The following is a 12377-nucleotide window of genomic DNA, read 5'->3' as shown; positions in this document are numbered from 1 at the left end:
TTTTTGTTTCGACTCAACTTTGTATAGCAAAATCTCAATTTTTGCACGATTTGCTCTATACGGAGTTATCAGCAACAACATTACATGGTCGTAAATATATTTAAACACAGTACGAAGGACTTAATTATAAATCTTATGGATAATTACAACTATAAATAAAATTGGCCTTATTAAAACTATTAGAGCCGACATTGGTATAAACTAATTAAATAAAGTTCAAACTTTTTATTTTGCATAAAGGACACCAGTCTGGTGATAAACATCATAGTATAATGGAATAATATCATTGTATAGTAGAAATGATTCGTTCGAATGTTAAAATAATCGAAGAACATCCAATACCTTACCAGCAACTATTAAAAAAAAAGGAAGACATTTTTCAATGTTTTTTGTTTCTAACAAACGACACAGAAATGTTCGATTTCGCATAAACAATCCTCCGCCCAATGATTGCCATTTCAATTCTCACCCCGAAGCAGCCAGAACAATGGCAAACTTTCCCGGTGGTTTTTCGACGTCGCGCCGCAGGTTTGATCCTCCTCGCGATCCTGAAGCACGGTTATTCATTTATCACCTTGAACCAGCATGATCGGTTAAGGGGATGATGCATGCCGGGGGTGACGAGGACAACCGAAGGCCCGTGAGGACCTCGTTCCGCCGATTTTCTGGCATCTCTTCTCGCGCCGTTACTCCGGGGTCTTAAGGGTGATTTCTTTTCGTTCCTGGCCCCGGCAGACTAAATTTCGCGCGTTAAGCCCTGGGTGTAATCCTGCCCTTAATATTCAAAAACGTGATCGCCCTGCCAAGCGTCCGGAGAAGGAAGGAGCTGCCCGGAGGAGTCGAGAGCCACGCTCGTCCGAACGAACTGGCGAACGGGGGAAGCTTTTCATATGCTAATTGGCATTCGTCATTTTCTTACGGCGACGACTTAAGTGTGCTTAGGCGTGCTAACTCCTTTCCCGAAGCGTTAGACCGTGGCCGAGCCCGTGAGACCGGCCGCCATCTTCGAAATTGAACGGTATCTGGATTTGCCCTGATAGAACGGAAATTTGACTGCTTACGATGAATACGTAATTAGTATCGCCTCTCTTCGGCTGCTTCCGTCTATTACCTGCAACCGCTGTCTGAAACGCCCGATCGTGATCGTCTTAGTTGGATACTTCGTTAATATGTTGATTACCTTGTCATCCACACACGTGGACGTAGGATTTGGTCACGTTATCTGAAATAATGTTTTAGGAAATATGAAATGTTTCGTTTGAAAAGTACCGAGAAGAATTTCACTGCTGTCGCGAACAATTATAATAATACTTCAAACGAAATATTATTTCAGATAATATATTTCAAATGGTATATGAGCCGTTTATTTTGAAAGTGGCATAAGTCACTTTACACCGTAATGAAAAGTGGTGATATTTTAATGTTTATACGAAATTATTTATACTGAGAAAAATATCAGTATCCTGAGATAATAAATACAAGTAAATCTTCTCGAAAGTTAGCATCCATATTTTTAAACGTGTTAAAATGCAAACCCTTAAATATATCGACTTAAAAACAAAGTGACTTATGCCACTTTCAAAATAAACGGCTCATATTTCAGTTAATTATATTTCAAATAATTATATTTCAAATAATATATTTCAAATAATATATTTCAAATAATTATATTTCAAACAATATATTTCAAATACAGAAATAATTATAAAAATAATTACAGGAAAGTACCAGAAAAGTTCCAGAAAGGTTCCAGAAAGGTTCCAGAAAAGTTCCAGAAGGTCCAGAAGTTCCAGAGAATTACGCTCTCTCTTACACTTTCCTTATTTATAAACGAATCTATCCCAAAATTGTCTACTGCAACAAATTACGGAACAGCAAGCTCGTACAAAATTTAATCGCCAACATAACCTTGTATTTGCGATAATCACGTTTCTCCCTTCCGCCATTTCTCCTCTATTTTAACACTGGAGCTACCAATTCTGTCGAGAAGAAGAATTACAGATTCTTTATATGGCAATTGTTAAAATTATAGAGATAATTCTGCGAGTAGTCGATAAATATTTATTCAGCTGCATTATGAAATAAAAAATTGTAGGGTATCATGATGTCTTGATGTCTCGGTGCCATTAAAAAGCAATGCAATCTAGTCACTTTTCCGGTTATTGTGCTGTTAACACTGGCCAATAAAATCACCGTTTTCAGATATTATTTTTTTCAGCAATCGAAATTATAATCATGCATTCACCGAAACCGATTCAGCAAATTATCGTCAAATATATTTAATAAAACTGCTGTTAAATTGAAATAAATTCGATCTCGTTACATACACAAAGCAATACAGAGCAATAGGACCTTTTACTATAGGGTACTTTTATTTTCGGGCATAATTAGCTTCGTACTTATCGAATAAGATATATTAAATTTTTCTTATTCAAAAATAAACGATATATTCAATAATCATAATTAATTAAATAAGATAAATAAATCATTCAATAATAATAAAGTTTAACGACAGACCCAGACGCGACCAATGAAATCGTGCGTTCAAATTGAAACAAAAATGTAACATTCCCTAGCAATTGTTGCAAAACGTCCATTCCCTCGGAATTACTTACAACAATTATCCAACAGTCGCGCGTGCACCGTCGAAGCTCCAACAGGTCGTATTAATCAGGCTGTTCATTGATAGGGTAACAAACTACCGGGTTAGCCGACGACCGACAATACCAGATACACGTAAATATTTTTGCCAGCGGTGACGATGTACGTACGAGGATTGCCGTCGTTGCTATCGTAGCACATGCGTATATTACACTCGAACTTTATCGGAAGATATCTGAGCCGCGTATCTGTAATAAGATAACGCGCGTGTTCGTCGATTAAAACTGCCGCGCCTCTGGCCTCACGTTGGCGGTGTTGGTGTGCCCGTTGCTCCGTTTTCGTGAAAAGAAAGGAAGTCTATCGTTTCGGAATTCTAAAACGTCACCGTGTCGACGGTACCGCACCATTATGTGATTGAACGACCAGTTTCGCTGCCGCACCTGTACAAAAAGTAGCGTGCTCCGCCGTGTGCCGCCGCGAGTGACAAAAAAAAAAAGAGAAAAGAAGAGAGATACTCGAACGAATTCGGATTTACCGTATACAGTAAGTGAGCGCGAGTCGATTAGGTCGATCGGTCGGGAAGCTTTCGACGATCGACACCCGTCTTTCATTTTCTCCAATTTTCGAAACGGTACACGAATCGCCGAACTAATAGCTTCCTGGAATCCTCTCCGAGGAGACGTCATCAGGTGATTCATGATGACACATAAACGATCACACACGTGCAACGCGCTCCATATTCGTCTCTACTAGGTTTATGACAGCCGCAACAGCAGCATCACGAATTACTATCGTATTTCACGGACGTTTTCCGAGAGCTGCTATGTCTAGTAATTATCTTTTTAAGTTGGGTGCTAGGAAACTGTGCGATTCGGTGCTCCGTTACGTTCGTTGATGAACTTAACATTAATAAGGTTTGCTTAATGGTGGAATTGATTTTGCCGGTTGCATATGTACATGACGCAACGATGGGCAAAAAAGAGTTTATGGTTTCGATATCGTAATCGGTAATATTTAACAATTGCGCAAACGATTATGACATCATTCACCCCTTCAGTCGATGACACAGTTATTAATGCTTCCGAACGTACGACATATATTTTTAGGGAATCGGTACTTCACGCGTTAATCTTACTTATCAGTGCACAAATTAGAACATCGATTGAATATCGCGAATAGACAGAGGATCTTTTTCAAGTAGTAAAATGTTTATATTCATAATTCACCGTCCTACTTTTGCCGTAAACGTACAAAAACAGCTGTCCAGTCGTAAATATTATTTCTCTTTTCGATGAATATTTTCAAGCAATTTATATTCTAGAATATAATGGTTGTTCATTATTTTTAACTCACTGAAACTGTTCGAGAAAGAACGAATTTTCTCTGACTTCTGCTTGTTTTTTTACATGAAATAAATAAATTTTTACATGAAATAAAAATTATCTTTAACAACTGAAACAAGCAGTGGTCAGAAAATTCTTTCTTCCTCGAACAATTTCAGTGAGTTAAAAATAATGTACGATCATGCTTAAATACTCATATATTACTTGTATACTGAAATGCTAATCTTTGTTCGTATCAGTAAGGCCATCGTACTTCTATGAACAAAAATCGCATAATGGATCCATTAAACTCATATTTGCTTCGTTAAAGTATGCAATATTCAGCGAATTTTATTCAATATATTCTCAAGTAACCGTTGAATTAGCAACAAACGAAAAGATAGCAGGGTAGTCGATATTCAGACGTTGACTCTGTTTCGAAGGCATGACTATACGGCTCCAAGAGGTGGTGAGGTCGGAAGTGGAAGGTGGTTTGACAGGACCAGCCAACCCGATACCGGACGAGTCGATCGACTGCGGTTGTGCACAACTGCCATGTCCGAAATTAACGAGATTCGCGACACGACGATTGTTCATCGGACTGCTGGCATGGGTCGGCATCATTCAGGGAGCTGCGTATGCGTATTTATACGTGGCTGGACCCACGATCGCAAGGAGATTCCAAATAGATCCATACCTGATGGGTAAATATGTACCCGTTTGCCTCCTATTCGAAGTCATTGTTATCAGGCCTGTGCAAATTTCATGTGGAGAATGAAAATAAGAAATAGATGTTTGAAATAATTTATTCCGAACCATTATCTTCGATGCTGTTAACCGAGCATCAAAAATATCAATGCATTCGGAATAATAACATTTTATATAAAGATTACCTCGTTATTCTTTTCATTTCAAATATGACAAAAGAAGTAACTCTGGAAATAATATGCAACAAATAGATTTTATTGTATGGATTACATTTACAATTACCAAGATCTTCACAATTATCACAAATAATTATCTCAAGCGTTATTTCAAAAGAAATCACCGGCATGGAAATAATTATGAAAACAAATCATATGTTATTCGAAATAATCATTCGAATAACGTCATTTCAAATTTGCCCAGGTCTGATTATTATGCACAAGCTATTGAAATCTCTAATTTCCACTATTTTTCTAATGCCATTGTTTTTCACAAAACAATACTGAACAAAGACGATTACAAATGCATTTCTCTTTAACTTTGAATAATACAGCATCGTGTAACTAACACAGCTCATAAAATCTTGGAAAAATGATTTTCGGTGGCTTCAAATAATTTGTGCAAGTGAAATACCACTTCTATGTAAGAAATTATATAAATTATGAACTAAATTTTGAGTATTCTAAGTGACGATACTGGAATGTGTTCACAGGCATAATAGCTGTCCACCCCACCCCTATTACTTTAGGCTTGCAACAAAGGAGCAAAGTGGACAGTTATTATGACTGTGAACTAATTTCAGATGTTTTCATAAGAAAAACAGGCTACAGCAAATTCTCTTCAATTGTCTCTCAGCTTGTAAACATAAATGGACATTTTGGGCTCGTTTTTTATAGTCGCCGATTGCCAACAACTATAAAAACGAGGCGCGTGCCTCAAACAATCCTCTTCCCAAATTGTCCACTTCTGTTAGCAAGCTGTGTGAGGGACAATTCGAGAGAATTTACTGCATAGAGAGCGTATATCTTCATATTTCAGTTTACCATCAACCTTAGCTGCATGATCCCACCCTCCTGACCACATGCTTTCCTCCGCCTTTCTTGTAACTCACCCTCCGACTCCTCTCTCTTCATCCTTTCTTTCTCCTCCGTCTTCCTGCAGAATCGTTTTCGTCCATCCCTCTTCCACCTTCTTACCCTCCGTTGACGTAACCCTTCGCGCGTTCTCCATCTCCATCCCCCTCTCACACAAAGCTTGCATAAATTATTTAGCGTAATTATAGAGGTAATGTAAATATTCAACATTTCGCATTTAAACTAATGTATGCATGCGTATATTGATTGTTTGGTAAAAATATTGTTGTGTGCACGTTTGGAAACCAGAAGACTTTTGTGTGTTGGTTAATTTATTTATTATATATAATTTATTTATTATTTATTATATATCTTTTATATATATATATATATATATATATATATATATATATATATATATATATTAATAAATAAATTAACCAACACACAAAATTATATATATATAAATAAGTGCGACATTCAAGTCTTATTTCAACGCATACCTTATTTAATCGAACGATCAACTTAAGATGTTGATGTAAACAGCAATACTATCAATCGTAAATTATATTTTGCAGAATGGATCTTGAGGGTGCCAGATTTAACACCATTCCTTGTTGGTCTAATTGTTGCCTACTGGGGTGACAGGATTCACAGAGTGGCATGGGTCGGCGGTATAATTCTCATACAAAGCGTGTCGTTTTTCATAATGATCATTCCCCATTTGACGCATCAAATTAAAATCATCCAAGAGACTCAGAACATGACACGCACGTTGTATCACTACGCAGGTAAGCAATAAAATGCAATTGTACTAGTTCTAAATTCTGTTTATGAATCATGTTAGCCTGTTAATTAAATATCAAGTTCAGTAAATTAAAAATTGTTCGACCTTCGAAATGATCTGTTTGCAGGAGTTTTAATGTGAAATTAATTGGACGCGTTACATTGAAAGTGATTGATAATGTAATAGATGTGGTTTCATTCATTATTTCAAATTTGATCGATTAACCACTTTAGAAAGAATCAATTAGTACACTGCGAAATATACTAATTATAATGTAATACTTGTTTAAATTTAACTGCTATTGGTACTTTCCACTTTTCAGAGGATAATTACGAATTATGTTCCGAAACTCCGACTAACATAGTCGCGAGAGAAGAGGAGCCCTGTTACTTTACACTCGCTGTATTGATTGCCGTACAAATTATAAACGGCATTGCAAATGTATCGTACTACGCATTAGCCATTCCTTATCTGGATGACAACACAAAGAAGAAGAACATTGGTGGTTTTATCGGGGTCGCCATTGCTGTGAAAATCGTGGGTGTTCTTCTAGGATTCATCCTGGCGTGGGTGTGTCTCAGGTGAGCAAACCTAATCAACTATTACAATTATGATCTTTTACCGCCTCGGTGCGTTGGACAATAATTTCGTGTTGATTAAATAATATTGAATCCAAGAAACAGTTCAATCCTTTAGAAATCTTCATTTCACGTTCAGATTCTTTTACTCCTTATTAGTACTCTAGAAACTATTATAATGCTGACTTCGTTAAATTGGACGAACCAGATTATTTTAAAGCTGCAATTTACGTAGACAATTTTATCTCTAATCTGTTCTGGAATTTTATTGTTGCAGGTTAGACACAACAACGCTGACTGAAATTGACACCTACAGAGAGCATATCGGTGCATGGTGGCTGGGACTGCCAATTTTTACATTGTTACTTATAGTACCTGGTTTATTATTATCATGGTTCCCGAGAATGCTACCATCTGAGGTAATTTCTAAACATAATCGATTCACACATAAAAAATATAAATATAAGATAAATATAAGCATCACATATCGAGAAACTCTCATATAAAGAAATAATTATTAAAAATTATTGACAATTGTTTATAATGATAGCAGCTTGTTGAACGTGCCGCAGCTTCGTTGTTGTATAACACCATGAACAGACGACCGCCTCGTCGATTGTTAAGCGAGAAATCGGAAGACGACGGTTTCTTCTCGTCTGTGGGCAGATTATTCGTTAACAAAATTTTAATATTCATCGTTCTTGCGTGTGCATTTTACATGATGGCCATGATGAACTTTATGGCTTACGAGAATCTTATTATACAATCGAGATTCCACGTGTCGAAGCCGATTGGGAAGTTACTCGGTTTCAATGATCCATTAGTCTCCAGGCTGACAATAAGTAAGTTGAAACGCATCTATGTCGATTAATTAAGAATGATATTCCATTCTATCATTTACAGAAGTCAACCTTTTTACACATTTTTAATCCTTTGAATTTCTGACGTCGCATTCTTTGAATTGCTGAACTTTGAACCTATGAATCTTTTAAACATCCGAATTTCAATCCTTTAATTAGTGAATTCGAATATTTTAAATTCGAGTCTTTGATTTGAATTCGAATCGCTTGGATTTCTGAAGTTGAATCCTTTGAATTCCGAAATATAATTCCTTCGAATTTCTGAACGTGAATTCATCGAATTCCTGAATCCTTTGAATTAGTGAATTTGAGTCCCTCGAATTTCTGTATTTTAGTCTTCTGTAACTTAAAGATAACTTCCAATGCAGCAGATCTCGAAACAGTTGCAGATTTTCTATATACAAAAAATATTAACTGAAAGTTCGAATTCTAAAATAAAATATAAAAGGATATATTTGAATATATTTCCACGTTCTCCAAGGAGCAAATGGGAACGATGCTCTTGAAAGCATTCAAGATGGAGTTTAGAACGTGCGATATCAATTCGGTTTCATTTCAGACATTTTGAAGCCCATTCTGATTGGCCTGATCGTGATGGTTTCGGGCCTGATAATGTCAAAAGCGAAACCTAGCGCCAGAGGTGTTCTGTCGTACGGTATAGTAGTCACGATTTTATCGACCGTGATCATTAGCGTACTTACTCTAACATCTTGCGAGAAGAAACCTATCGTTGGCAGCAACGCGAAAGGAGAGTAAGTAGATTTGTAACTAATGAAACTCTTAATTAAATCGAACGTGAATTGGATAGTTCTTTATTCGACTGTTCAAAAAGAATTACATTTATTATAGAAACTAAATTTATTTATACAAATCTAATTTGTAGACTAAACAAAACTTCTCAGAGCAATATGAATGCATTAAAAATTAAATTACAATTTCTATTGTATCGTAATATTGAATTTTCTTTGAAATAACAATTTTAGAAGAAGTTGTTACATTATAATAATCCACAAATAATTTGTTGAATTAGTGATGACGTTGTCGCCGCTTTTGGACAATATTTTATGAAATTCTCGGTAGTTGATATTAACTATAAGAAAAACTGTCGGTAGATAAATTGTTAGCGTTTGTTGATAGCGTATGTTTATTTTCAGAATTTCGTTACTACAATATTGCAACAGGAATTGCGGTTGCTCGAAAGACGCCGAATTCCATCCGATTTGTGACGACAGGAAAATGGTCACCTATTATAGTCCCTGCCATGCTGGATGCACCACTTCGGAAATCAAGGACGGTAGCACGATTTACAGCGATTGCCTTTGCTTAAAGAATACAGAAATGTACGAAGGACCCTGCGATCCGAGCAACTGTCAAACTGCATGGGTACTTTTTGAGGTGAATAAACCGTTTGCGATTACCATTTCAATCTTTACGCATTTCTGGTCATGAAGAAATTTCTAGAATGCAAAAAAAAACGTACAAATTAACAAGGTCTAATAGCATTTTTATATTACAATCGAGTGATCTTTTTCAGCTTGGCACTTTGCTGGTCTACGCCCTGATCGCGTCAATGTTCGCCGGAGACTTCTTAATAGTTCTAAGATCGGTGTACAAGCAGGACAAATGTCTCAGCATAGCTTTCTGGATGATGTGGTCCACCATTTTTGTGAATGTTGTCGGAAAGTTCGCATACGACGCGATAGCCGACTTAACATGCAGATACCGGGAATCTCAATTAAAACCGTGTCGCCTCCATCACAGTACAAGCCTCGGAAACTATTTATGCTATTTGACAGGATCCATCTTAGCCTTGAGTTTTCTGATCAAATTCATTCTGTGCTTCTTCTGCAAGGACTTGCAGCTTTACACGCAGCAAAGCAAGGGGCCCTCGACTGGCACTGAAATGCAAAATCTGATGTCGAGAATAGCTAGAACTCAGCCGTCCAGTGGAAACGATAACAGTGAGTCGTCTCGATCAAAGATATCTCGCGAAATTTTGTGCAATCATAAAAATTTAGAATGTATTAGAGGTCGAGTCATAAATAACTTCTGTTCTTTTATCGGACATTTGTCTTGTTTTGTTTTTGTTTTTTCATTTTATTTATTTTGAACCCTTATCTATCTAGTGAAAGCAAAAATTCGTTTGTTTGATTCTACCTGCATCGGAAGTTATTTATAACTCGACCTAATAAATCGGAAAATTCGCTGGATGTGATAAAAATTACTTTTTCATACAGTATGTCCTATAATTATGTTAACACCTGGGAAGGGATGATTCCTGAGGTCATTTGAAGTAACTTTTTCCTTAACGAAAATGCAATCCGCGGCTTTGTTTACGAGTTATTAACGAAAAACATTGACCAATGAGAGGCGAGCTCGCATAGCGCTAGGCGGCCGAGCCAACGAGCGATCGAAACCCAATTTCGCTGATTGGCTCAGCCGCCTAGCGCTATGCGAGCTCGCCTCTCATTGGTCAATATTTTTCGTTGATAACTCGTAAACAAAGCCACGGACTGCATTTTCGCCAAGGAAAAAGTTACTTCAAATGACCTCAGGTACTCCCATTTTCGGATGTTAACATAATTATGAAGCAACCTGTATAACACAGTAAATGTTCATTCATTGGACAGATCCTTCTACGTTAGAGTCAACTATTTCTATATTAATTAGTAATCCAAAACGTAAAACAACAATAACAATATTCACAGATTCTTTTCGATTGTAAAATGCACATTTCAGCTATGATTCTCTGATAACCTTAGGAATAGTATCTTCTCTCTAATGGTCCTTAGGACCGTTATCCTCTCTCAAATGCTTCAAACAAGACACGAAGGATCCAAATTGAAGCCAAAAAAATTTACAGACAACACGGTTCAAGTAGACGTGACGAACGAAGCAGAGCCAAAGCCGCCGGAGGACGTTCAAAGCGGTCAAAGAGCAGACGAGTCGAAGTCGCCGGAGTCCGTGCCGCTGAAGTTCGGTCCCCTGGGGCCAGGTAATCGTCGAGCAGCTTCCAAGTCCTCTCTGAGCCAGGCATCGCAATCACGGCGGTCCGACGTCCCTACCTTAGACTCCGAGGACGATTTGAGTAGCAGCGACGAAGAGGGCAGAAGGGCTTCTATCCCGAAGGTGGCCTACAGACCGCTGGACATCGACTCTGACGTGGAGAGCGACCTAAGCAGCACGGCGCCAAGGTCGCGCAAACGCATCCACAGCAAAGACTACGACCGCGTGTACAGCGACCCGATTCCATCGGTGTTGCAATCGCCAACGCGCCGAGAGTTCCCTGATCCTGCCAACTACGGGGACCCGAGACTAGCTAGACAGCAGCAGCCGCACCAGAACGGCTACATAGACGGCTCCCGGAAGACCAACAGCTTCGAGTACTCGAAGAACGATCAGTCGAAGAAGGGTGACTTCAACGAGGTCGGCATACCCGTCGTCGGCGACGATCCCTCGGTACCGCCCGACAGTTCGTTCATCAAAGATGTGAAGTCGCTGATCAACCAGTACGAGCACAAAGCTGATGAGCCCGACGCGGATGCAGAGACGACCGTGTCCGGAGAAAGTGCACGGCCCAAGATGGTTGTCGGTAGCATTCCTCTGGTAGCTATGGCGCCGACCGGACGTTCCAGGGGCCAGTCTTCTTCAGGGTTCAGCAGCTTCAGCGACGGTAACCGGCAGGAAGAACGACCGGAGTCCGACCAAAGCAACAGCCCGAAGACGTCCGTTGACAAAGGTAGCAAAGGAACGTTGCACACGGATTTTTAGTGGCACCGGTCTTCGGTTCGGTTGTGGGAAGACGAAGCCGAACGACGAACAATCGCGCCAAGTTATCATACTGCCTGTACTTTTTTCATGTTTTATATGAGAACGCATAAAAGTATTTTATTTATTTGAAACGTCCGGCTCTATTCCCTTCTAGCTCTTCGAGCATTGTACGTCGGTGCATACGGCGTGTCGTATGACATTTTAGGTGCAGTTCGTTTGCTAAATGTATCATAAGAACGATTACGTGTACGCAAGTTAATTAGATAGAAATTCTATGGAATAGTGCAATTTAATGATAGAGGGAACGCGAAGAATATGATTGTTGAAGGGAGTCGTTTAAACGGAAAATTTCTCGCGACGATGAAGAGCGATTTTCTGTCGTTTATTGATTAGAGTGCGAAAGATAGAGAACGATGATCCAAGAATGACGACACGGGCTCGAGACGAGATTTGTTACAATTTCGGAACGACTCGGTTGTGATCATGAAAGAATTCTTCACGGTGTTATTGTAATTTTTCATATAGTTCGATGCATACTGTAAGTATTCCTAGGATAAGAATTTTAATAAAAACTGACAATGAGAACTTGAAGCAACATTTCGTACCACTGCTGCAGCGTATTTTCACGGGACTGCGAAGACCGGGATCGAAAGGGATTAAAAATCTATCGTAGAAATTGT

General features: G+C 38.5%; 1 protein-coding gene and 1 long non-coding RNA gene across 5 annotated transcripts; one reads left to right on the top strand and one right to left on the bottom strand.

Moving 5' to 3' along the window:
- Positions 1–210: 210 nt before the first annotated feature.
- Positions 211–2747, bottom strand: LOC117228978 (uncharacterized). Of its 2 annotated transcripts, none has more exons than XR_004492414.2 (4): positions 2616–2747; positions 1729–1854; positions 1112–1222; positions 211–1033 (listed from the first exon to the last, which is right to left on the bottom strand). It is a non-coding gene; the product is annotated as an uncharacterized LOC117228978 (long non-coding RNA). The 2 variants fall into 2 exon arrangements; XR_004492413.2 differs by having other exon boundaries at positions 1729–1979; positions 2616–2723.
- A 258-nt stretch (positions 2748–3005) lies between these two features.
- Positions 3006–12282, top strand: LOC117228973 (solute carrier organic anion transporter family member 74D). 3 transcript variants are annotated; one of them, XM_076525827.1, is made up of 10 exons: positions 3006–3144; positions 4367–4627; positions 6280–6492; positions 6811–7069; positions 7344–7485; positions 7620–7908; positions 8486–8678; positions 9081–9321; positions 9461–9887; positions 10790–12282. In XM_076525827.1, the coding sequence occupies exons 2-10, from the start codon at positions 4369–4371 to the stop codon at positions 11695–11697; spliced, it is 2931 nt and encodes a 976-aa protein (XP_076381942.1). In that variant the 5' UTR covers positions 3006–3144; positions 4367–4368; the 3' UTR covers positions 11698–12282. The 3 variants fall into 3 exon arrangements, with proteins under 3 accessions (XP_076381942.1, XP_076381940.1, XP_076381941.1); XM_076525825.1 differs by having other exon boundaries at positions 7617–7908; XM_076525826.1 differs by lacking the exon at positions 3006–3144 and adding an exon at positions 3165–3290 and having other exon boundaries at positions 7617–7908.
- Positions 12283–12377: the final 95 nt, after the last annotated feature.

Source organism: Megalopta genalis, chromosome 12 (assembly GCF_051020955.1).
Source record: "Megalopta genalis isolate 19385.01 chromosome 12, iyMegGena1_principal, whole genome shotgun sequence".
NCBI classification, from domain to species: Eukaryota; Metazoa; Arthropoda; class Insecta; order Hymenoptera; family Halictidae; genus Megalopta; species Megalopta genalis.
The sequence above is the reverse complement of the archived record's forward strand: the minus strand, read 5'-3'. Positions and strand labels throughout refer to the sequence as shown.

Bases quoted from the DNA above. Each gene is read 5' to 3' on its own strand.
- LOC117228973 (XM_076525825.1), top strand. From the start codon at position 4,369: ATGACTATACGGCTCCAAGAGGTGGTGAGGTCGGAAGTGGAAGGTGGT. The intron at 7,909-8,485 runs GTAAGTTGAAAC...GTTTCATTTCAG, and splicing joins AGTCTCCAGGCTGACAATAA to ACATTTTGAAGCCCATTCTG. The intron at 8,679-9,080 runs GTAAGTAGATTT...GTTTATTTTCAG, and splicing joins GGCAGCAACGCGAAAGGAGA to AATTTCGTTACTACAATATT.